At 43.3% G+C, this 25,566-nt stretch overlaps 1 protein-coding gene across 2 annotated transcripts in view; it reads right to left on the bottom strand.

Moving 5' to 3' along the window:
• Positions 1-505: 505 nt before the first annotated feature.
• The window catches only part of LOC143806775 (phospholipase A and acyltransferase 3-like), a 40,585-nt gene continuing 15,524 nt past the window's right edge, over positions 506-25,566 (bottom strand). The window contains exons 1-5 of one of the 2 annotated variants that reach the window (XM_077287673.1): positions 17,831-17,930; positions 12,441-12,493; positions 7,937-8,036; positions 1,283-1,542; positions 506-725 (exon numbers count right to left, since the gene is read on the bottom strand). In XM_077287673.1, the coding sequence (XP_077143788.1) occupies positions 621-725; positions 1,283-1,542; positions 7,937-8,036; positions 12,441-12,452 (477 nt within the window). In that variant the 5' untranslated portion in view covers positions 12,453-12,493; positions 17,831-17,930 and the 3' untranslated portion in view covers positions 506-620. Of the gene's footprint in view, positions 726-1,282; positions 1,543-7,936; positions 8,037-12,440; positions 12,494-17,830; positions 17,931-25,566 lie in introns of those variants that run through there. The other variant, XM_077287674.1, reaches the window with a different exon arrangement.

Below are 25,566 nucleotides of genomic sequence, written 5' to 3'. Positions count from 1 at the left end.
CCCATTTGTGTCAACTTCTGTGCATGTTATCAGGCCAAAATCACCAGGGTATGTGAACTTTCGATCAGGGTCATTTGGATGTTTTGGGTTGTCATTATGATTTAAAAAGAGAAAACACAGTAGTTTGACAATAAATGGCTTCACCCAACCACTAACCATGAGTGGAGAAAACGTTTTGGTGTTATCATTCATATTCTCTGAAAAAAGGCCAAGAAAGCAAAAATTCTGCCGGGTATGTAAACGTTTGCGCACAACTGTAGCACCAAAATGTCCTGAAAAAAGCCAATGAACGTATGCAGTGTAGTGATACAAATACACCAGTGAGATGCCCGTGCTGATTGGCAGATCCATCCAGCCAGTTGCTGGTTTCAATGACCCAGGATAGATCATTGTTTATAAATATTGAAAATGCTGTAACCTGAGGAGCCACTGTTTCTTGACCACTGCTTCCAATCATAACCCAATGAACACACTCATTTTTCTAAAATAAAAAGAAACCTTACAGTTCCTATCTTTTTGCTTTTATTTTGTTGAACCTGTTTCTGAAATGCTATCGTACAGCAGATTGTATTGAAACGTGTCAGTCTTCTTCAGTGAGGTCTTCCCGATGTCCAATCATCTCAATATTTCTTTTGATGGTTTCTTTGCGTAGCAACTAATGCCACAGCGGCAATCGCTACCATTCCAAGAGCCCCTCCAGTTGCATACATCGTTGCATCGTCTACCTATTGGGTAAAAAAAATATATATTGTAGACTTCTACCTGTAAATTCCTTGAAAGTATAGAGGTCTAAACAATGGAACTTTGTGTAATCTTATATGCTGTTGATAAGAATAATTATTTTATGGCAGCATAAATGATCTGATCACCCAACGAACAAGAATTTTGCTTACAAATGCTCATTTGCCAATTATTAGTTCATCTGTATGGGACATACAGTATATAATGTTCTGCATTTGTGAATGATCACTAGTAGGACCTCTATGTATACAGACTCCATGATTTCAATGAATAAAATACAAGTTATACTGAATCTTTCCCAACAAATCGATATATCATTCTGCTCAGCTTCTCCTTCTCTATACAAGCAGTCCACAACTCGGACTGTATGAATCACCTGACAGGTTCCTTTTAATCGTATAGTAAATTGGACTAAAAGTAAATGTCACAATTTGCTCCAAAGTTTGAAAATGTTTCTTCCAAAATGAACGTGCACTCACAATAATTCATCTGCCCCTATATTCTATGAACCTCTGAACAATCAAAAGAACCCACAAATTACCTGGTCAGAAAAGCCACTACCATATCGCAGTACTGTCACAAAATGTTCACAGTTGGCACTGGTGACGCTATAGTTCATTCTCTTCCCCACTTCTCTTCGAGCTGCATTTACAATTTTTCCTGGTGGGTAAGGGTCTCTTCTTTGGTCATACTTGTTGTTGACGCTATAGATGCAGCCATCAGCAACCAACTCTATTGGGTCTTCTCTCACCACAGCGGTACCTCCAAAGGCCGAGGATAAACTGGAATAACCATCTTGATCTGGAAAGTAGAAAGTATTTGAGTCAACTGTTTTTCACCTGCTGGGTCCCAGTTGCTCCCATGCCGCCCTTATGGTGGTTCTCATTAACCTTTGCATTCTTGGCTGCAGCTGTACATTTCAGTGAATCGCTGGTCTCAGCAGTATATGGATACACAGTCCACCGGTCATCTTGTGCGGACTACAACCATTAGTACATGGACTGATAGCAATAATATGGGGTACTGTGATTAATGGCACTAATAAGGGAACTGAGGCTGACCCATTTAGGAGTACTGACGCTTAGTTGCTAAAAAGGCTGCATACTAGAGACAATAATGACTAAGACTGTAGCTGGCACTAATCATGGGATCTGTCACTAGCAATGCTATGGAGGCACTATTGCTATGACTGCTTTTGGTGGCTAGTCAGATAATTTATATTATTCTTTTTATAGGGTCTTTGGGTTGGTTATGTAATGCAGGTGATCTGAACGCAACAGTGGAGACAACTGGTGGGATCAACAATCAACTACTTTATTCACTTAACAGGGTTAAATGCAGGAAAGATTATTTTCACAGATAAATCGCACAAGAACAATATTCAAAGTATAATTTACAGGCAACAGGCAATTATATGCATAGAGAAATATTGGTTAGTACATTATGGGAGCTATGTCCCCGAGATCAGCTCGGGGTCTACAGTCCAACCTTGGTCTAACTGAGAAGGAGGTAAACACTGTATTTAGCAGGAACAGTCTCTAGGGCACCCTTTCCGAGCCCTGACAAAGTCTAATAACACTTTCTGGACCTCTTTAGCATCAGCCAGGCTCTGTCTCATCTACAGCCTCTTCTGCTCACACCCGATACTGTGAGTCTGTGCAGAAAGCAACAGTCATGCTCACTTGCGTGCCCTGATCACCAGCTGAGGTTTGAGTCTTTGGTCGCATATTCTTCAGGTATCTTCGGTGCTTGACTGCCAACTGGAGGCTGCTCAATCTGGTAAAGTGTGGATCTGGTCCTTGACTCTTTACTGGCATTGTCTGGGTTCCGGGTCTTGACCGGCATCGCTCTGGTCTTCCATACTTGAACAGCGCAGTCTGGATCCCAGGCCTCAAGTGGAGTCGTCCAAATCTCACTCACTGGCTCACAACGTCCCGCCTGCTCTCCAAGCACGTCCCAATAATTCGGCTCTGGCATCCCTTGTGCCTGGCTTGGCTCTGGTCACGGCCTTTACTGGAGCGGCAATGGATCTTCCTCACAACTCAGGCCTTCTCCTGCATCTGACCGCTCTCCATCTCTTTTGTGCCAATGATGGTTGCAAGCCCACCTTGCAGGCATACAACCTGCCCTGGTGCAGGTCCTGGTGCCAACTGTCTTTCTCAGCCTGGCCAGGCCTTCTATATTCAGGAAGTCCTTCCTGTGTGTCACCTGATCAGGATCAGCAGGTGAATCCACTCCCGCTGCAAATCTCCCAGCACAATTTGATTCCTCTTCCTCTCTGAAGAGACAATTTGCATATTTCCCAGAGGAGCATTGCGGCTTTAAGTCTCCTCACCTCGACATGCTTAACATGTAACTCTCCGCAAGGAGAAACGAAACTTATTGGATCCCGGTCAGACACCTCTCAATCAGCCAAACCAGATCTCCACTTTGCACTGACGAGGGGCAGTACCCCGAAACACAGTGTCTGCAAATTGAGATTCTGGTTTGGCTATTATCCTAAGTCATGTGTCAAGGCTCGTTAAAGGGTTGACATTGACTGTTAGGATTGCTACTTCCAACAGGTGGCACTAGAGTTCTAGTCTTTTTCCCCTCTTAAGAGACAATTTGCATATTCCCCAGAGGAGCATTGCGGCTTTAAGTCTCCTCACCGCGACATTCTTAACATGTCACTCTCCGCAAGGAGAAACGATACTTCTTGGTTCCTGCTATCACAATTCGTTCTTTTTTTACTTTCACTTTCAGTTTGGTCCAGCAGATGGCAGTGTTCGCTTACAGTTACTCAGTCTCTTATCCATCTCCTTACAGTTCATCAGACCAGACCATAGAGTAATAGAAAAAGATGGCCTGATTGATCAACCACGTTTTCTATGGACATACAGATAAATATGTTTATATATATATAGTACAGACCAAAAGTTTTTCTCATTTAAAGATCTTTCTGTACTTTCATGACTACGAAAATTGTAAATTCATACTGAAGGCATCAAAATTATGAATTAACACATGTGGAATTATATAATTAACAAAAAAGTGTGAAACAACTGAAATTATGTCTTATATTCTAGGTTCTTCAAAGTAGCCACCTTTTGCTTTGATGACTGCTTTGCACACTCTTGGCATTCTTTTGATGAGCTTCAAGAGGTAGTCACCGGGAATGGTTTTCACTTCACAGGTGTGCCCTGTCAGGTTTAATAAGTGGGATTTCTTGCCTTATAAATGGGATTGGGACCATCAGTTGTGTTGAGTAGAAGCCTGGTGGATACACACCTGATAGTCCTATTGAATAGACTGTTAGAATTTATATTATGGCAAGAACAAAACAGCTAAGTAAAGAAAAACGAGTGATCATCATTACTTTAAGAAATGAAGGTCAGTGAGTCCAAAAAATTGGAAAAACTTTGAAAGTGTCCCCAAGTGCAGTTGCAAAAACCATCAAGCACTACAAAGAAACTGGCTCACATGAGGACCGCCCCAGGAAAGGAAGACCAGAGTCACCTCTGCTTCTGAGGATAAGTTTATCCGAGTCACCAGCCTCAGAAATCGCAGGTTAACAGCAGCTCAGATTAGAGACCAGGTCAATGCCACACAGAGTTCTAGCAGCAGACACATCTCTACAACAACTGTTAAGAGGAGACTTTGTGCAGCAGGCCTTCATGGTCAAATAGCTGCTAGGAAACCACTGCTAAGGAAGGGCAACAAGCAGAAGAGAATTGTTTGGGCTAAAGAACACAAGGAATGGACATTAGACCAGTGGAAATCTGTCCTTTGGTCTGATAAGTCCAAATTTATGATCTTTGGTTCCAACCACCGTGTCTTTGTGCGATGCAGAAAAGGTGGACTCTACATGCCTGGCTCCCACAGTGAAGCACGTAGGAGGAGGTGTGATGGTGTGGGGGTGCTTTGCTGGTGACACTGTTGGGGATTTATTCAAAATTGAAGGCATACTGAACCAGCATGGCTACCACAGCATCTTGCAGCGGCATGCTATTCCATCCGGTTTGCGTTTAGTTGGACCATCATTTATTTTTCAACAGGACAATGACCCCAAACACACCTCCAGGCTGTGTAAGGGCTATTTGAAGGAGAGTGATGGGGTGCTGTGCCAGATGACCTGGCCTCCACAGTCACCAGACCTGAACCCAATCGAGATGGTTTGGGGTGAGCTGGATCGCAGAGTGAAGGCAAAAGGGCCAACAAGTGCTAAGCATCCCTGGGAACTCCTTCAAGACTGTTGGAAGACCATTCCCGGTGACTACCTCTTGAAGCTCATCAAGAGAATGCCAAGAGTGTGCAAAGCAGTCATCAAAGCAAAAGGCGGCTACTTTGAAGAACCTAGAATATAAGACATATAAGTGTTTCACACTTTTTTTGTTAAGTATATAATTCCACATGAGTTAATTCATAGTTTTGATGCATTCAGTGTGAATTTACAATTTTCATAGTCATGAAAATACAGAAAAATCTTTAAATGAGAAGGTGTGTCCAAACTTTTGGTCTGTACTGTATATATATCATATGAAACATATGATGAATTAATTATATTATTTTATTAATACATAAGGGAAAATGACACAAAAATATATTAAATTCAAGGAATTTTATTAAAATAATTTAAAATCAAGAATATAAACTAAACTAAGGCTACTTTCACATTAGCGCTTCCCTGATCTGCGGCAGGCTGCGGACTTCCTCCGTGAAGCCCCGCCCCTGGCTGCACCTCCACCGCTAGCTCCGCCTACTTCTGCATGCGGCCCGCATGCGACCTCCGTACCTATCTTTAACATTAGGTACGCAGGTCGTGCGGCTGTATGCAGATGCTGCCGCATGTGTCGTTTTGACGATGCGAAAAAAAAAATGCTACAGGCTGCGTCCTACGCTGGTCGCCGCATCGTCAAAACGACTCATGCGGCAGCATCTGCATACAGCCGCACGACCTGCGTACCTAATGTTAAAGATAGGTACGGAGGTCGCATGCGGGCCGCATGCAGAAGTAGGCGGACTTAGCGGCGGAGGTGCGGCCGGGGGCGGGGCTTCACGGAGGAAGTCCGCAGCCTGCCGCAGATCAGGGAAACGCTAATGTGAAAGTAGCCTAAATGAATTTATAAATATGTATGCAGGGGGCAGGGTATGTCAAACCAATTGGTAAGTAAAAATATATATATAGAATGTACAAAATGAATTAGTGGCAGGTCATATGCGCGAAAAATTAATTAAAATGGTGAAAATAAACCCTAAATTAAATAATATGTTAATCATGCAAAATTCATATATAAATAAAGTGCTTAGATTAAACATTATTAAAAAATAAGGGTGTATATATATATATATATATATATATATATATATATATATATATATATCCTGGACTGAAACATCGCACATGGGCCAATAAACCACTTTTATTTTTTTCTATTGGAGTGCTGCCTTCATTTTTCTGGATAATAGCATGAGGCTTGGTATATACCTGGAAGGATTTTTTGCACCCTTTGTTTTCTTTTGGTGCTGCTTTTTGTTTTCTTTTTCTATATATACGCATAAAAATTCATAAATGTGTGCCCAATCAAATAAAATTCATTGTAAAGTGCCAGTGCTCAAGTAAATGAAACTTCCTGATTGAGGTGTGAATCAAAAAGAATTAAATGGACAAAAAGTTGTATAAATGCCCAAAAACCAGCCACAGATACCAACCGGTATAACACACCGCTGCCCCCGCACACACCACTCCAATGCACGTTTCTCTACCGCTTCATCAGGGATTTGGCATTTATACAACTTTTTGTCCATTTAATACCATTATTTTTTTAAAATGTTTAATCTAAGCACTTTATTTATATATTGAATTTTGTATGATTAACATAATATTATTTAATTTAGGGTTTATTTTCACATTTTTAATTAATTTTTCACGTATATGACCAGCCACTAATTCATTTTGTACATTCTATATATATTTTTTTAATTACCAATTGGTTTGACATACCCTGCCCCCTGCATACATGTTTATAAATTAATTTAGTTTCTTTTATATTCTTGATTTTAAATTATTTTAATAAAATTCCTTGAATTTAATATGATATTTTGTGTAATTTTGCCTTATGTATTAATAAAATATTATAATGAATTCATCATATGTTTAATGAATATTCTTTTGGGTTTATGTTTGTGATTTAGATTAATTAATTTTATATTTATTGGACATTTTTTGTTATTTCGTTTCTACATAGGATTTTTTTTTAGATATATATGTTTGCCTGGATCAGAAATGGCTTCTTTTATAGGAAGGAGGCAAGCCGGTGGAGGCCGCCTGATGCTCTAGTCAATACCCTGCTGGGATATACTTGCTCCTGACATTTGTGTAGTCTGAGACATATCAGTATGTCTAAGACTTTGTAGGGTCTATGCCTCAGGAGGTGCGATTTTGGAGACACAATTGAAATTTGCACAATATTAGACAAATGGTTTTAATTTTATAGCTGATCTGTGTATAAGCAAGTGCAATGAAACCTCCTCAAAAACTACCTCTAAGAAGACCATACTTTTGCCCAAACAGGGTTTTTAGTCACATATTTTCACTTCCACCATATATTGTGCATACTGGCCTTCGTCTTGAGGAGATTCACCGTGTAGAAAACAACTTTTCTATGTAAGTTTGGGTGATTGTGTCAAAGAGTCTGCAATGTCAATCAGCAGCTTCTAAGTCCAGCAGGATATTTCAAGTATTAGATTATGTATTTTCTACTTTTATACCACAAATCAGCTTTGCTATGGGAAGGTAAACAATGCTCATTTTTTATTATTTCCGTCATTTGTGCAGTCATGGTCTCGAATGTGAAAAGAAGCCGCCAGAAGAATGGACCATTAATTACTTTCAAACGCTTTGCAGCTGTTGGAAGCCTGAAGAGGTTAAAAGAAGTTCAAAAAGATTATACATATACACAGCAAGTTGTTTTTACATTGGAGTGCATATGTTCATTCTTTACTCTAGCACTTTTTCAGACAGTTTACAGGCAAAATTGCTCGAAAAAGATATTGTGTGCATGTACCCTAATAGTGCAATTTGTTTTTAAATGATGTATAATAAATTATGCTGGATTATAATGGTGATACGATAATCATAGTACAATGTATTGATCAAAAGTGTCTGAGGAATGGAGTTGGTTTAATATAATTTGCATGGCATCATTCTTCTTACCTGTTAAATGGACCACCTTTCCCCCTCCGACGCATATTCCCCAATGTTGGTAAAGTGGGCGCATAAATTCTATCAAGTCGCCTGGTTTTGGTGGAGGACCCTTTAAAAAAAACAACGATGTACAGTATATTATTAAGAAATGAAAGCATTTCTATCACTCAGTACAAACAATTTTTCAATCCCTCCTTGGGTAAATAACTTGGTGGTTAGAGGAGCTGGAAAGCTAATCTACCAGAAGCCAGAAAGATCAAGCCACGGTTAGGTACCGCCTTGCTTCTTGTTACCTGACAGACAATGGTAGGATCTCATCATTCAATTAACAATGACCCAGTTTACCAGTTTATTATTATATAGGTACATAGGTACATTTGTGAATGAAGGTAATATAATATTTAAACAATATATTAAGAAAGGAGTAGTGCTAATTTACACAATAATTGATCTTTCAATCCAATATACAAGCGGTATGAGATCTATATAGAACAAATGATTCACTGTACAACGTTGAATTGGAGCCACCAAAGTGACCTCACTAAAACAATTGGTACTTGCGTGAGAAGGGTCTCAGTTTCAGTGTAAGTTCATAGTTAGAAAGCAAAATTTGGAATGTGGAAGTTCCAGTTTTTCTGTTTTCTTTTTTTGGCCCTCAGGAGATCTGTTTAGGGAGTGACATCACTCACACCAGAGTGGTAGCTTCTTAGTATCCTGTGTCTGGAGAAGAGTTGTCGGCCAGAACGCCACAGTTGTTTTTACTCCTATTTCGAAAGAAGGATCAAGCCTAATTTTCTTTTTAGTCAAGTGGTGGTGGTCACAGAACTTTAGAGCAGTGGACAAAATTCAGAATGTAGAAGTTCTAATTATGACGACATATATTTTTTAGGTATCTTATTTCAGCGCACATGGGCGTAGGGTGCGGGGCAGAATGCAGCTTTTTTCATATAGTAGAAGCGATAATGCATTCATGAAATGTGATATACTATTTGCAGATGGTTGAATAATCGGCCTGTTTTGGATGTGGTTAAGGACAGATCAGATTCTTCCACAAAAAGTCCCCCACCCAACCATGCCTTTATAGACTTTGCTTTGTGCACTGAAAATGAACTTCTCCAATCTGTTTCAATAATATTGGAAAATGCAATTATCCAAAATGTCTTTTATGCTAAAATATTAAGATTTCCCTTCTCTGGAACTATACATAATTTGTAGAGATGAGCAAATAAATTTGAGTGGAATTTAATTCTGTTTGAAATTTACAAAAATCTGCGTTCACCCAAATGCAGACATTTTTGTAGTTTGCCTCCACGCGGACTCTGCCACCATTTTTCTGAACTGTCATCAATATATATAGAAAAGTATACTCACCTCTCTGGCCTCTGAACATCACCCGTCTATCTTCAGATCGCCTCCACTTGAGCTGAAATCACCAGTCCTCTCATGCTTGGCGAGACTTCCAGCTTTAATTAGAACCCTGGTTCTGTGCAAGCACGCGTAGGTCACAACGTCACAGCATGCACCGAACTCTCCCAGGGCCTATCAAAGTGAACACTTCTACGCTATGTGCTCACAATGTATTTTTTTGAAGCAAAGAAACAGAAGACCAGGCAATAAGGCGCTTCAACCCGCATCGAGGATCCAGAGTGATGGATGGATGGAAATTTTTAATTTTAAAAACCTTTAATTTTTAAATGACAAATTTAAAACACTTAATAAAACATAAACACAACATGTTTCAGCTGTCTAGTCTTCATCAGCTGTTACACTTGATGAACTAGCTAGTCAGCTGAAACTCGGTGTGTTTGTTTTATTTATTTTTTTTAATGTGTCTTATATCTGCAGCACCCCGGAGTCCTGGTCGTTGCAGTACTGACGCTCCGCCGCTAAGGGGAGTAATGGTACGTCTGATGGCACTTAAGGAGTTCACCTGACCAGGTATCACAGTCACACATTACACGTCACACTCTGGCCACCAGGGGGAGCAAAGGGTTCTATGTATTAGGCCACTCCTCACAATCTGGTAAAACTGGGGGTCGGACAGAAAGTTAGTCAGAAGCTGACTGGGTTGGATCCAGGCAACACCCTGTGGCAGAGGGTGTTGCGGGGGGAAGATTCAGGGGGGTCTCTGTCAGGGGTGGGATCCTGACAGTGGCCTAGCGAACAGAACAGAACGTTACGGAACCGCGCCTGCACTTCATTGCGGCGGTATCTTAAGAAAGGATAAGAAGCGAGGTTTACTGTGGAGAAGTGAGAAACGAGATCACAGCAAAAAGGAGATAAAGCTAGTAGGAGTCGTGCCTTAAGATCTTGGCAACATTCTACTGAGGCGCGTAGCCGGTGGCCGGAACGCCGAGGAAGTATTGGGCTCCAAGCATTACTTCAAACAGCGGCAGGACAGTTAATTATAGGTTGGCTGTCTCACCTAAATCACCTAAACAGACATAGGAGGCAATTGTGGGAGAGGGGCGACTCTAGGGTCCCGGAAAAACTCCAGGCCTACCCGTCATACGGGTGCATCTTAGCCATATCATCTGGGGGACGGAGAAAGAACATCAGAACAGATACGAGTTGTGAGAAAGAACATCAGAAACAGACACAACAGTTGTGAGGACTATCCCGTGGTGCTCAGCAGGGAGATACTACAACACACAGGCGCTAGAAGGTAGGCACTGATTTCCACCTGCAAAGGGAACTCTGAATGTGCCTTTGGACTGGCCGGTCTCAGCCAGCCCTGTTAGCAGTACTCTGGATTGAGGATCCTGAAGCCTTCAGTAAAGAGGTAAAGAGACTGCAACCCTGTGTCCTCGTTATTCATCGCACCACGCACCAGCATCACACCTTTCATTGGACGCCCCTTAGCAGGGTCACGGACCGAGCCTAGCCACCGTGACAACCCCAGGACCGAGACAGAGAGGCCCGGTACCGAGTACCCCGCGGCCCTGCGTCTGGGGGCACTCCATATCATCCAAAACCCTTGGCTTAGATTTTAAAATTAAAAATTTCCATCCATCCATACCTCTGGATCCTAGATGAATCTGAGTGGCAGCACCTTATAGCTTGTCTTCTGTTTCATGCTCTGTCCCCCCATTGGAACCATTCCCAGGAATCGTCCATGGCAACAACGCTGGCAGCAAAACACCATCAGAGATCCAAATTGGAGACACGTTCCTTTCAGAGTTGTGCCTGCTTGCACAACTCCGTGAAGTGAGTTGAATCGCTCACAATCCACTTTGATGTTACACTTTTAATATTATGCTTATTTAAACTGTAAAGCGCTGCGGAATATGTTGGCGCTATATAAATAAAGATTATTATTATTATTATTATTATTATGCTTCGATAGCGCTCCCGTTTATCCCCACTGTCATTCCAGGAATTTTTAGGCTAGGCTTACACTAGTTGTTTTTGCTGTGTTTTTTAATGCTAATTTTCGGCTGCTTTTTACAGCACCAACAAAGCGGATGAGATTTCAGTTATTATGTTTTGCTGCTTATTTTTGTGCCAAAACTCGATTCTGTGGAACAGGCCTTTTTTTTCAACAGTAAACTTTATCAGCATGCACAAAAGACAAATCTAGCATGCCAAAACAGCCACAAAAAATACATAAGAAACGCAAGAAAAACAAAGGAAAACATGCCTTTTTCTGCAGCTTCTTTCCTGCAAAGAGATAAGGTTTTGCTGGAGAACCAAAAAACGTTGAAAAAAAACCGCCTAGTGTTAACTTACCCTTAATGTCTTTTTTAGACTCATTCTGCTCCAAAAACCACCTGAAAAAGCACTAACTAAACACTGAAAAGATTAAACATAAGCATTTCTATGTAAAAAGGACTCGTTCATATGTTCAAACTTTTGAGTCTTTAAACCACTTCAGGTTTCCAAAATGCCAAGTGGTTACAAGCAGTGACCTGGCCATTCTTCTGTGATTTCCACTATAAAGACGCTCTATGCTTTATAACAGAAGTTAAGCTGAGAATTTTTTTGAGTGTTTTTCCAGCATTTTTTGCTTTCTTTATTGTTGAATGGAGCTAAAACAAAAAAAGTCCGGAACACGTCAGTAAAAAGATACCGCAAACCAATGGAAAATTACTAAAGAAAAACAATGCTGGAGGACAAAAATGACAAAATAACCATCAAGAAAGGAGCAAAAAAGTGCTAAAAAGGGGATAAACCATCAGCATTACCTAAATCATCTTTCTCTTGAAAAACTCGGCAGATTCAACCATGTGAAAAAGAGACATCATGTGCCCATACCCATAATTCTTCAAGACCATAATTCGAAGCAGATTTTGGTACTGATTTCACCCTTTGCATTACAACATTCAATTCCACAGGTTTTTTTTTTTTTCGTTTTTCCAGCTACAGGTGGATGGAGTTTAAAAAACCTGATCAGCATGTTTAGTATGTACTAAAAAGTATGTAAAAGATGACCAGCATTGCAATGAACCTTCAATTCAGAAATTCTTCAGTAGATGTTGAACATGATATGGTCCTACAGAAAAGCTACACTTACCTCTAATGGCATGGCTCTTGTTTTCTATGTATTTCCGTCACTTGAAAATTTGCCTGTAAAATATGTGAATAATTAAAATATTTAGCTTCCCAGTGGCTTTAAGCTTATTTCCTTCTCTCAAATTTACTGCTAATACTACGTATATAAGGGCTCATTTTCACTTGCGAGACATACGGCCATATCTCGCAGGTTAAAACCCTCCTCTGGCACCGGCACTCAAGAGCGGAGCGTGCGGCTGCACAGCAACACATGGAGCTGCACGCTCCGCTCCCAAGTGCCGGCGCCAGAGGAGGGTTTTAACCTGCGAGACACGGCTGTATGTCTCGCAAGTGAAAAGGAGCCCTAAAGCTAATCTAAGGCCGGAGTCACACTACAGCGAGATACGGCCGAGTCTCGCAGGTTAAAAGCAAGCTCTGGCACCGGCACTCCGGAGTGGAGTATGCAGCTCCATGTATTGCTATGCGGCCGCACGCTCCGCTCTGGAGTGCCGGTGCCAGAGCTTGGTTTTAACCTGCGAGACTCGGCCATATCTCGCCGTGTGTGATCCCGGCCTAACTTATCATGTATTCTCCCACATATGAGATTAAATATCTGCACAGAGAGCATAGGAATGAAGTGTCGGACAAAAGGTGCATTCAGACAGCTGTATAAATCGGCCCAAGATCGGAACGCAATGCTTGGATTGGCCGGCAGCTCTCTCAACCCATGCTTGATAGGCTTCATGTATTTCTATGAAGCAGTCATTCTCGGGTCCAGAGTCCCCACGGCCATGCAAAGCATTGCGGTCTGATCTCTGTCCGATTTACACGGCCGTCTAAATGCACCCAAACCCTTACAGCTGATATTTCTTGTAGGACTCCTTCAGGCATCCGCTACTTTTTCTTGTACTTGAAAGAAAAAAAAACAACGGACCAATTTCCATCAGTGGATCAGATGTTAATCAGTGTTACGTCAGTGTCCGTTTTTACCATCCATGTTTCATCAGTTTTTCTTGTAGGCAAAATAATCATAATACAAAATTTCCAAGCTTCTCCTACTCATTAAACAGTAAGAAATGGACAGAACACAGATGAAACATGTAAGGCCGTTTGATTCGTAACCCAAATAAAAAAAAGGATTTGTGTCTATTTTATATTTGGCTTTTTTTGCGGACTTTCCTTTTAGAAAAAACATGACATTTTTGGCGTTTTGTGCAGTGGACTTTGGAAATGGCCCTTTTCCAGCTTGGGATGCAACAGTTGATGCTCTATGATCGTTGCTGATGTCTTTCCCCCTTGGTCTTGTATTAACAAATGTCTGAATGCTCCGACCAGCATACTGCCAAAACTGCTTTTATAGAGGTGGTCACACTTGCTGATGAACAAGTAATTAAAAGCATTTTATTGGCAGCATCTGGCTGATACTTACTTTTAATTCCAAATCAAATCAAGGGGTGCATCTAATTTTTCACACACTGCTTCTGCATTTTGGTCTAGGTTTTGTTAAAAAATGAAATGGTATAACTTGTCATGTGTTGTGTAAGAACCGGGGTGCCACAAAGGATGAGATTGCCCAGTGCTATTTGTGTTCAGAAATTGCTATCTGCTGCTTGAGCAGAACCTTGCGGAACCAACAGGAAGACGAAGAGTTTCAGGGAGGAAGAGTCGAGACAGAGCATCAGGTTTTGTGGTCTTGATGACTCAGCTTGCCAATATAAAAGGCCAGAGCAGCAAGGCAGGAAGAGATTTGGCACCAACCGGTGAGATGAACAGGATGTGCGTCCAGTGAAACGCTGAGGCAGAGATTCCAGAATAAATCTGGAGGCATGAACCAGCAGGTATGGCTTTGAGTGAGGTACAGACAAAGTTGGTCAAGGTCCATGAACCAGATCACGCCAGTTAAGACCTGAGGTCCAGATCTGCGCTGGTCAAAACCTGGGACCCAGCCCTTGTTCGCCCAGATCCAATAGATGACATTTGCAGGTCAAGCACCAAAGATTTGACGAGGACCCTGACCCTGAAGTGGATATCCATAGTGCTGAATCGGCTGTGCGATTGAGCAAGACCGTTACTTCCCGCACTGACGTACGGTACAGGGTGTAGGTGGGGGTAGTACAACAGATGGCCCAGAGTCTGTTCTGTGTGAGAAAGGCCCAGAGAGTGCTGCCTGACTTTGTCAGAAGGACTTGCGGCCTAGCGGTAAAAAACGAAGACTCCTGCTAGGACGTAGAAGAGGCATAGGAAGTATTGTGATACATTATATTTTGGTGGACACTATCAGTGTTGGAGATTAGCTAGATAGCATACAGAATTTGCTCTAACAATCACAGTGTACTGTAAACAACATTGTATATTTCATTCACTCTATTTCATATATCATATCCTCCTGTTAAACCCATCCCTCGCTCCTCGTCTTGGGAATAAACAGTTAAGGCTACGTTCACATTTGCGTTGTGCGCCGCAGCGTCGGCGCCGCAGCGCACAACGCAAACAAAAACGCACGCTAAAACGCTGCGTTTTGCGCCGCATGCGTCATTTTTGGCCGAAAGTTGGACGCAAAAAAAATGCAACTTGATGCGTTTCTTGCGTCCAACGCTTGCGGCCATGCGGCGCTAAACGCAGCACAACGCATGTCCATGCGCCCCCATGTTAAATATAGGGGCGCATGACGCATGCGGCGCCGCTGCGGCGCCCGACGCTGCGGCGCTGACCGCAAATGTGAACGTAGCCTAAGTTGGTTGCTTCTGCCTTGCTCTTATCTGCGTGTTGCATCTCGTGACCTCTTTACAATTGTTCATCTTTGGTTGTATTTACCTCATTTTAAAAACTTCTAAGGACCATATGTTGAGATGTTGGTGTTTTTTAATGACCTAATACATAGTTCAAAGAGGGTGTACTTATATTTTATTTTGACTGAACACCTTGTAAAATGTCTTCTGCAATAAAGTGCTTCTTAGTGAAATTGCTTGGGTATCAGAATAAAAAAATTGAACAAAATTGGCGGGTAAAAAATGATACAAGATTGAAAATAATGCTGGGACACGATTAATTGCACCTTTTGTTCTGCTTAAAACAAAGAACAAATGAATGGTTGATTTAATGCATCAAGTGTCCATCATTATTGCCTGTTCCCAGAACGTTATATCCTTTCTGAGCAGACCAGAAATGCTATTATCACCAAAAACATTCAGTCTAAAGGGTACATGATTATGTACAAAGACTTTGGGGGAGATTCTTCAAGACGATGAGGGGGCGTTTTGAAGCTGACGCTCCTGATTCATTGAGAGGCTTAAGGTGAGGCGCACTTAGCGGCATGCTCCTCTATATATGCCTTGCCACAAATCTTACTCCAGCCCCTGATGGAATAAGATTGTAGCCTGGTGAACGCCGCCGATCGTCATGAATTTGACTAGCAGGAGTTGTCACACCATCATCCTGCCCCAACTTCAACTGCTTAGTCGGAGCTGGGATAAGAATGGCTTGAACACACTGAAAGTCACATCTTTTTGTGCAAATTCCACAGTTGTGCAAAAAATGCTTTTTCAAGCTTTATTTTTGCCACAAATTTGGTGAAAAAATCTTTGATGAATCGCCCCTTTGGCTTTCCTTACTTAACACTTATTCAAGAAGTTTGCTACTCATGGACAAGTCAAGAATCTTCCGTGATATGGTGGAAAGAAAAAATTTATAAGCAAAAAGACCATGTACAATATCCAAAGAACTTCAGGCTGAGCTGGAAACGTGGAATGATTGTTTCAACTAATACCATAGAATGTACATGGAACAAAACAGGGCTCCATGGATGAAAGCAAAGGAAAACCCAACTGAAAGGCATAAAAAAAGAAAAGCTGAACTTTGCGGAAAGTTACGTAAATAAACAATACTTCTAGAAAAATGTTCTGTGGACAGATAAGACCAACTAGAGCTTTTCAGTAATGCAAACTAGTCTTGAGTTCATTGATGAGAAAATGATGCCATGCAAACTCACCGCAGTATTTTGGTCAGTATTTCACATCAGTATTTGTAGCCAAAACCAGGAGCGGGTGATAAACACAGAAGTGGTGACAGGTTTCTATTATACTTTTCCTCTGATTGTTCCTCTCCTGGTTTTGTCTTACACATACTGAACATATAAAAGTACGTTCCCTCGATGAGCTTTTGGTGAGTTCTTGATGTTGCAGATTTTCTGCCCTTATTAAGTAAAATAGGTTACTTGGTTTTTAAATACATTTTTTTTTACAAACGTTAATATCTCTTGTTGGTAAGTCATGTTATAAAAAACTGCTTTGTATTTTTGATTCTTACTGGTATTTGACTTTGACAAAACTTTCTGAGGCTATGTGCACACGTTCAGGATTTTTTGCATTTTTTTCGGCCGTTTTCCGCGGCAAAAACGCTTAAAAACCGCATACATATGCATCCCATCATTTTTAATGCATTCTGCAATTTTTGTGCACATGATGCGTTTTTTTCCACGAAAAAAACGCATCACGGTAAAAAACGCAGCATGTTCATTAATTTTGCAGATTTTTTGCGTTTTTCACGCTGTTTAATGCATTGGGAAGCTCCGAAAAAAAAACGCGCAAAAAACGCGCAAAAAACGCAAAAAAATGCAACTGGATTTCCTGCAGAAAAAGTCCGGTTTTGTTCAGGAAAATTCTGCAGAAAATCCTGACGTGTGCACATAGCCTGATTATAGTCATATGCGAATTACACGTGTTTTTCATGCGTCTCAACCGTGCAAAAAACGCATGTGCATTTTTTACTTCCAAATTTTCTTATGCAAGTCTATGAGAAAAATCTGCACATAAAACTCAGAGAACCTGCAAGGCAAAATTACATGTTGCAGATTTGAAACCCGCACCACATTTTATGCTGAGTAAAAAAGAAGCACGGTGGGCAGGAAATGTCTGTTAATCTCATCCACTTTGCTAAAATTGTAAAACGCTATGTTTTTTATGCAGCGAAAATACGAAGAATCAAAAAACTCATGGTGGTCACACAGGTTTAGCAGTCAGGTTCAAGAAGGTCAAACATATTTGCATTTTTGCCACAATTTGTTCCTCCAAGTATTATGGAGGGATTTTTTTTGTACTTTCCAGGCTGTATACTATGTTTATTTTTATTTTATGTTTTTTAGACTGGATGTATGAACTTTTTAGTTGAATATATTTGGACATGCTATTAAAATATTCTAATGATTCACTGCTGGTACATAATCACTTATTTCTGACGTTATTAGTTTAGCATTAAAAAAAAGCCATTAAGGGTGCCAATAATAACCACAAGTGTAAATAATAAGTGTTGGGTAGGAATAAGGGGAAGGAGAGACATGGAGAAAGCGATATAGGAAAGTTGCAAAACAATTGTGAATGTTACATTGTAATCCTAAGGAATAAAGAGCCTACTTACACTACAGCTTGTCCCCCAGAGCACTGCGGAGAATCTTGGATATACTTTCAGTTTCTTTTACTTGGTTTTATTCAAGGATTTCCTGTACCAGTAGTGCCTCCCATAAAGATACACACAACAGAGCCATACAAGAGTTGCTATGAGTTGATGTTAACCTTATATTTACTGGATTAAGCATGTCACTAAAAATCTACACGTGGCAAGTCGGGATTCCTCTTTTCTGGAACTCCAGCAGGCAAAATTTCTTTTGGCAAAAGTAATTGTTTCAGGTATTTTGTATTTTGCCACAGACTCTTTAACTAATACGGTGTTCTAGCTAGTGCATTGCTTGAGGGGGACAAGCAGTGGCGGAATGATTGTGGTCGCAGAAGGTGCGACCACAAATGACCCCATGTGGGAGGGAGAGCTGCCGGTGGCCAATTAAAAGCTAGCAGCTGACGTCGGCATGCCAGTCACGAGTTGTACACAGCAGTGAAGTCCTGCGCTGCCCGTGCGAACTCCCTGAAATCGGCTGCCGGCTACATAAGAGGGTGCTGCACTTTAAAAAAAAAATTTTTTCTGAAAATAGACTGGACATACCAGTAAGGGGTCCAGGATTGGGTTCATTATACATGGAGGAGGGCTCAGGATGAGGTTCATTATACAAGCATTATACCAGAATGGGGTCCAGGATGTTCACTTTTGGTCTCATTTTTTGCTCCAGGGGATCATCAGAGATTGGGATTTTCTTTTTATAACCCAACCTCAACAACTTTGTCCCTGACTTGTTTGGAAATCTCCTTGGTATTCATGGTGTTGTTTGGTTAGTGGTGCAAGTTTTATAGTTTTCGCGCCATACCTGTTTTCTGTCTGGGGGGCACATTTTTTCCCGCGAACTCACCCACCTCCCAGCCATCAGTCTGCCCCTCAGTGCGCCGTGCGCTGCCTCCCCTGTTTGTATGCTTGTACCCGGCGCCTGCGCTGTGCTCGCTTATTTTCCTGTCATTTGCCGTGCGCGCTGCCCTGCAAGTCCCATCAGCTGATCTAGTGATCCCTCCCCACAATGTGCTCTGATGTATTCACACTGCGGGGCTGGGAATCTGGCGCATGCGCTGTTAGTATATGCGGCTGTCCCCATCTCCCTCCGCCTCCACCCTTCAGCGTGATACGACTCGTCTGCAGCTTGTGATCACTCTGACGCTGCAGTGTAGACAAGTCGTATCACGCTGGAGGACAGAGGCAGAGGGAGATGACGACAGCCGCACATACTAACAGCGCAGCGCACACGGCAAATGACAGGAAAATAAGCGAGCACAGCGCAGGCGCCGGGTACATTCCTACAAACAGAGAAGGTGGCGCCCGGTGCTCTGATGGGCCGACCGATGGCTGGGAGGTGGGTGAGTCAGGGGGAAAAGACACGCCTCCCCCCCCCCCCCCCGACAGAAAACAGGTATGGCACGAAAATTATAAAACTTAATATTGCAGCGTTAGTAGGGAGCAAAAAAAGAAGAGCCACCTTCACAGAATGCAGCCTTAGTGCTGCAGAATGTGGCTATATTACTTATAAACACCTGGGGGGGTGACAGGTTCCCTTTAATGGTGTTGCAGCCTTTGTGGCCTTTCAGAAAAGGTAATGCGTATTTACTCACAGACATGTTACAATTAGATTGTACACAGGTGGACTTCCTGTCACTAAGCATGTGTGGGCTTCATAGCACAAGGTGTGAATACATATGAACATGCCAATTTTAAGTTATTTGAGCTCATAAATTTAATTTATCCCTGTATTTGTTTCACTTCACGAAATTAGACTATTTAGTTCTGAAGCATCACACACAGATCAGATTAAAAAGATATTTAAACACAGGTTGTAATGTAACAAAATAGATAAAAAGCCAAGGGGATGAATACTTTCGCAAACCACTATACGTAATTTCATTTCAAAGAAATCGTCCAAAAGTTTTATTGTTCTTACAAGAATTCCAGGCATGATTGCAAACAAACCCTTATCTTACAAGGTTTTACCAACACTTAATGAACCTTTACCCAACAGATAACAAGAGACCTTTGGGAAACTTCTGATAATGAGAATAACTTGGCATTTGAGTTGCACTTGGCTTATCGCTGTCTTGCTTAGGAAATCCTTTCAACAAAAATTTCTTGAGAGCAATAAAACAGGAAAATCCGGGAATATAAATGTTGGAGAGGGGGCTACCTGCTCTGGAGCCCCTTATATGAGCCAGAATGCAGAGCTGCAAACAGTAGGTGTCATTTCAACATTTCCTTCTTCCTGTAAATATATTCTAACTGCAAAGAGAACGCAATGGCATGTGTAGTGGATGGCACGGGAGTTGTGCCAGTGACATTAGTATTCAGTGCCAGCTGAATTATTCGGACCTTGGTCATTTACCACCCTGAAAAGAGTTTCCCTTTATCTGCTCATTGTCATATCACAAGGTGACAAAGGGTTTCCCACTCTTTATCGTGTAAGACCCAAAGTGTCAAAATCCTATTATCTCAAGTGGTTTGGGGTGTGGTACTGTAATTCCAACTTCCACCAGAAAGTTCTCAGCCATTTCCATGTACTGTATAGCATTGTTTGATTGTTTTTTAATTCCTTCTTAGTTTTGATTGGTTAAAATCCCGACAGCTTGACAAACGGGCAATCAGAGAATCTACCGATGCACCTGTTCCTCAATTCCTTTGATTCCCTGAATGCACTCAGTCCAAGAGATCTTCTCTAGATCCAGCAGTTTTTTGGGGGTTTTTTAAGCAAAGTCAGGGCTCTGTGATGTTTGTGATTGACAGGACTGATATAAATCCCATATTTCCCACCCTCTTTTCGTACGTTACAACAACCAAGCTTCTCATCTGCTGTCATAACCTGATTCAAATAGTACTGCTCTCACTTAGTAATTTTGTGGAATTCTCTAAAATATCTGAGCAGTCTAGAAGGGAAGCTGAAGCGTTGCTAATGGCTTAATGGGACTCTGTCGGTACAGAATGACCTTTCAATCCAAGTACAGGTGTTCGGTGCACACTTGGCTTGTCCAATCATTTAAAGAAGCACTCCCATCAAAGTTTTTATCCTCTTAACTCCTTTGTGACCGTGCCAATTTTAACCTTATTGACTGGGCCAAGTTTTTTAAATCTGACTAGCGTCACTTCACATTGTAATAACTCTGGAATTCTTCAGCATATCCCAGTGATTGTGAAATTGTGTGACACATTGTACTTTATGTTAGTAGTAAATTTAGGTTGATATGTTTTGCGTTTATTTGTGACAATACCAGGATCTTGAAAATTGCAAATTTTTAAACTTTCAATTTTTATATCCTTAAACCAGTTAGTCATGGTGTACAAAATAGTTACTAAATATCACTTCCCATATGTCTACATATCATCTACATCATTTTCCAATGGCATGTTATTTTATTATCATGTTGGGTTAAAAGTAGCAATTTCTCATTTTTTTTCAAGAAATGCACAAAACCTGTTTCTTTAGGAATAGTGATGAGCGAATATACTCGTCGCTTGGGTTTTCCCGAGCACGCTCGAGTGGTCTCCGAGGATTTGTTAGGCCGGTTTCACACGTCAGTGGCTCCGGTACGTGAGGTGACAGTTTCCTCACGTACCGGAGCCACTGGCACACGTAGACCCATTAAAATCAATGCATCTGTGCAGATGTCATTGATTTTTTGCGGACCGTGTCTCCGTGTGCCAAACACGGAGACATGTCAGTGTTTGTGGGAGCACACGTATTACACGGACCCATTAAAGTCAATGGGTCCGTGTAAAACACGGACCGCACACGGACGTACTCCGTTTGCAGTCCGTGTGCCGTGCAGGGGACAGCGCTACAGTAAGCTCTGTCCCCCCCACTGGTGCTGAATCCGCGATTCATATGTTCCCTGCAGCAGCGTTTGCTGCATAGAAGATATGAATAATAGTGTTTAAAATAAAGATCTATCTGTCCGCCGCCCTCCCACCCCCTGTGCGCCCCCCCCCGCTGTTCTGAAAATACTCACCCGCTCCCTCGTTGGCTGTCGCTGCTTCCTGGTCTGGCCCCATCTTCTCCTGTATGCGGTCACTTGGGGCCGCTCACTTACAGTCATGAATAGGCGGCTCCACCCCTAGTTCATCACTATTTAGGAACCTAATCAGATTTAAATGGACATAGAAGGCCCTATGTATAGGAAATAGTGTTGAGCGATACCTTCCGATATTTGAAAGTATCGGTATCGGATTGGATCGGCCGATATCCAAAAAATATCGGATATCGCCGATACCGATACCCGATACCAATACAAGTCAATGGGACACAAATATCGGAACGTAATAGGGAGCGATCCTGGATGGTTCCCAGGGTCTGAAGGAGAGGAAACTCTCCTTCAGGCCCTGGGATCCATATTCATGTAAAAAATAAAGAATAAAAATAAAAAATATGGATATACTCACCCTCGAACGTACCCTGGCTCTCAGCGGTGCAACCGGCAGCCTCCGTTCCTAAGAATGCAGTGAGTGAAGGACCTTCGATGACGTCGCGGTCACTTGAGCGGTCACGCGACCAATCACAAGACCGCGATGTCATCGCAGGTCCTACACTCACTGCATTCTTAGGAACGGAGGCTGCCGGTTGCACCACTGAGAGCCAGGGGCCGTCGGTGGGTGAGTATATCCATATTTTTTATTTTTATTCTTTATTTTTTACATGAATATGGATCCCGATTCCGATTTCCGATATCCCAAAAATATCGGAACTCGGTATCGGAATTCCGATACAGCGAATATCGGCCGATACCCAATATTTGTGCAGCGCCCCAGAGTCCTGGTCGTTGCAGTACTGTGGCTCCGCCACTAAGGGGAGCTATGATACGTCTGATTGCACTAAAGGAGTTTCTCTGACCAGGTAACACTCACACTACACTTCACACTCCGGCCACCAGGGGGTTTGGTTCTATCTAGTAGGCCACTCCTCACACTCTGGTAAAACTGGGGGTTGGACAGGAAGACAGGGAGAGAAGTAACTGGGAAGAGCTAGTGAGAGGACCTGTCAGGGATGGGATCCTGGCAGACTCCTAAGAGCAGAACTAACCAGTGAACAACGGGAATACAGTAAAGAGGAATTAGGACCAGAAGGAGTCGTGCTGTTAGACCGAGGCAATATCCTTCTGAGGCGCAAACAGTCGGTGGCCGGAACGCCGAGCAAGTAAGAGACTCTAAGTACTACTGCAAACCACGGCCGGACAGCCAATTATAGGTTGGCTGTCTCACACAAATCACCTAAGCAGACAACGGAGGCAGCTGTGGGAGAGGGGCGACTCTAGGGTCCCGGAAGAACTCCAGGCCTACCCCGTCATACGGGTGCGTCCTACCATATCATCTGGGGGACGGAGAGAACGAACATCAGAGACAGACAGACTCAGTTGTGAGGACTATCCCGGGAGCTCAGCAGGGAAGGACTACAACACACAGCGCTAGAAGGTAGACACTGATTCCCACCTGTAAAGAGAACTCCTGATGTGCCTTTGGACCGGCCGGTCTCTGACAGCCCTGTTGACAGCGCTCTGGACTGAGGATTCTAAAACCTTCAGTAAAGAGGTAAAGAGACTGCAACCTGGTGTCCTCGTTATTTACTACGACCTACACTGCACCGCAATATCACCACCATTTACCACCACCTTTCACTGGACGCCCCTCAGCAGGGTCACGGACCGGGTCTAGCCACCGTGACAACCCCAGAACAGAGACTCAGAGGCCCGGTACCGGGTACCCCTCGGCCCTGCGGCAGTGGGGGCGCTTCATTTTGGCGTCACGAACAGGATTCTACTTAAGCCTGAAAAATCAGGTCATGTGTGCCTTGGAACTGTGATTTATTGTGCTTGGACTGTGTATTGCCATTTACCGCCAAAATTCGCCATTGCCACGCACGGAGGGAGGAGCCTTAGCTTCGTGGGCGGAACCGGCCAAAAGAAGCGCGGAACGGAAAGCGCGGTAAGGCGCCAATCCCGGAAGAGGAACTCCGACCTCCAGCAGGTTAGTGGGAGGAAGGGACAGCCATGTCCGAGTCGGGAGGAGAGGAGGTGGCGGCCGCAGCCGCGGACGCAGGGGCAGCTCCGGTCCCCGCAGCGGGCGAAGCCGCGGCCCTAATACCACCACCGGTTGCCGCAGAACCCGCTGTTCCCCTCAGCCACTCGGACACTGCCGCTAACACAAAAGCCATAATGCCCTTCTCTATGCCGTACCTGCCCGGAGCGGCCTGGCTCCCACGATACTCTGGGGAGTCGCATACATTCACTGACTTTAAGGAAGGGCTCTGCAGCCTACTCGAGTTCTATCCCCTGACAGAGCCTCAGAAGGTTCATATGATAACCGGCCAACTCTTTGGGGCGGTTCTGAGAGAATTGAAGTCCTGGCCCGCCGAGGATAAGGGAACTGCACAGCAGATTTTTGCAAAGCTTAAAGCCACCTTTGATACTCGCACTGCTACAGAAATTAAACTGACTTTCTATGGATGCAAACAGAGACCGCAGGATAGCTTACGGGACTATGCCCTTAATCTCCAGGAGGCGATGCGGGCCATTAAGCAGAGTGACCCCGGCAGCATGCAGGATGAGGATAAACTCCTGAAGGAGCGGTTCATTGAGGGGCTCCTGTGCAGTCACCAGCGGGGCCAATTGCACTTCCTGGCCATGCAAAATCCAGACTTGACTTTTGCGCAATTCAAAGATAAAGCTATCCAGGCATTGCAGGAGCGACAGCCCAGCCGCGCAATACCACCCAGGCGCCCCGCTCTCACATACCACCAGGAGGTGGCATCGGATACCCCAGTTGCCGCGGAGGCCGACGCCCAGAGCTTCGAGGACGACTCCCCTGCAGGACTCCGTCTTCAGATGCAGGAGCTGACCAAGAGCGTTGCTGCCCTAGCCCGGACGGTGCAGTCCCTACAGGAGGCCCCCAAGGAAAAGATACGGCTAGCCTCCAGACCAGAAGATGTCCCCTGGACGCGACAGAAGAGGACCCCACCGACCAGAGGCCGGGACAGCGATCGCTTCCATCAGGACGGACGACCCATCTGCCACCGCTGTCACCAGGTGAGCCACCTTGCAAGGTACTGTCCTTTAAACAAGCAACCCCTGGGGCAAAGGGCCAACCCCCAGGAGTAGGACGGTCAGGCCCGCAGCATTGGAGAACCAAGTATATTGGAGGACGACCAGTTCTCCCTGTAGTGGTTGATGGAATCTCCTTGAACGCTTTGCTGGACACCGGTTCTCAGGTGACGACTATACCTTACGTGCTTTATAAACGGTATTGGGAGGACACTGATATTACTCGTGGCCCTGATGATGATTTCACCATAATAGCCAGTAATGGTCAGCCGTTGCCACAAGTGGGGTATAAGGAGGTCACCATCAAGGTGGGGCGGGTGGAATTGAAAGCCCAAGGGATTGTGATTGTTGATATTGATCGTCGAGAATGTAATCCCATGATGACTCTTGGTACTAATGTTATAGAAAATTGTCTTGCAGAAGTTATTGTTTTGTTGCAACAGGTGGCAGAAACCGCTGGCCACAGTGAGCAACGTGCCCTGCAGAAGGAAATCAGAGCTCTGATGCAGAGACAGCAGGTAGAGCTGACTGGTGGTGAGATTGGTCGTGTCACTGTGAGTGATTCAAACCCCATCGCGATACCCCCCAGGAGTGAAATGTTAATATGGTGTCGGGCAGCCATAGGCCTCAGGGGAAAGGACTACCAGG

This window comes from Ranitomeya variabilis, chromosome 2 (assembly GCF_051348905.1).
Source record: "Ranitomeya variabilis isolate aRanVar5 chromosome 2, aRanVar5.hap1, whole genome shotgun sequence".
In the NCBI taxonomy this organism is placed as follows: domain Eukaryota; kingdom Metazoa; phylum Chordata; class Amphibia; order Anura; family Dendrobatidae; genus Ranitomeya; species Ranitomeya variabilis.
This window is presented reverse-complemented; position numbering and strand designations above follow the sequence as displayed.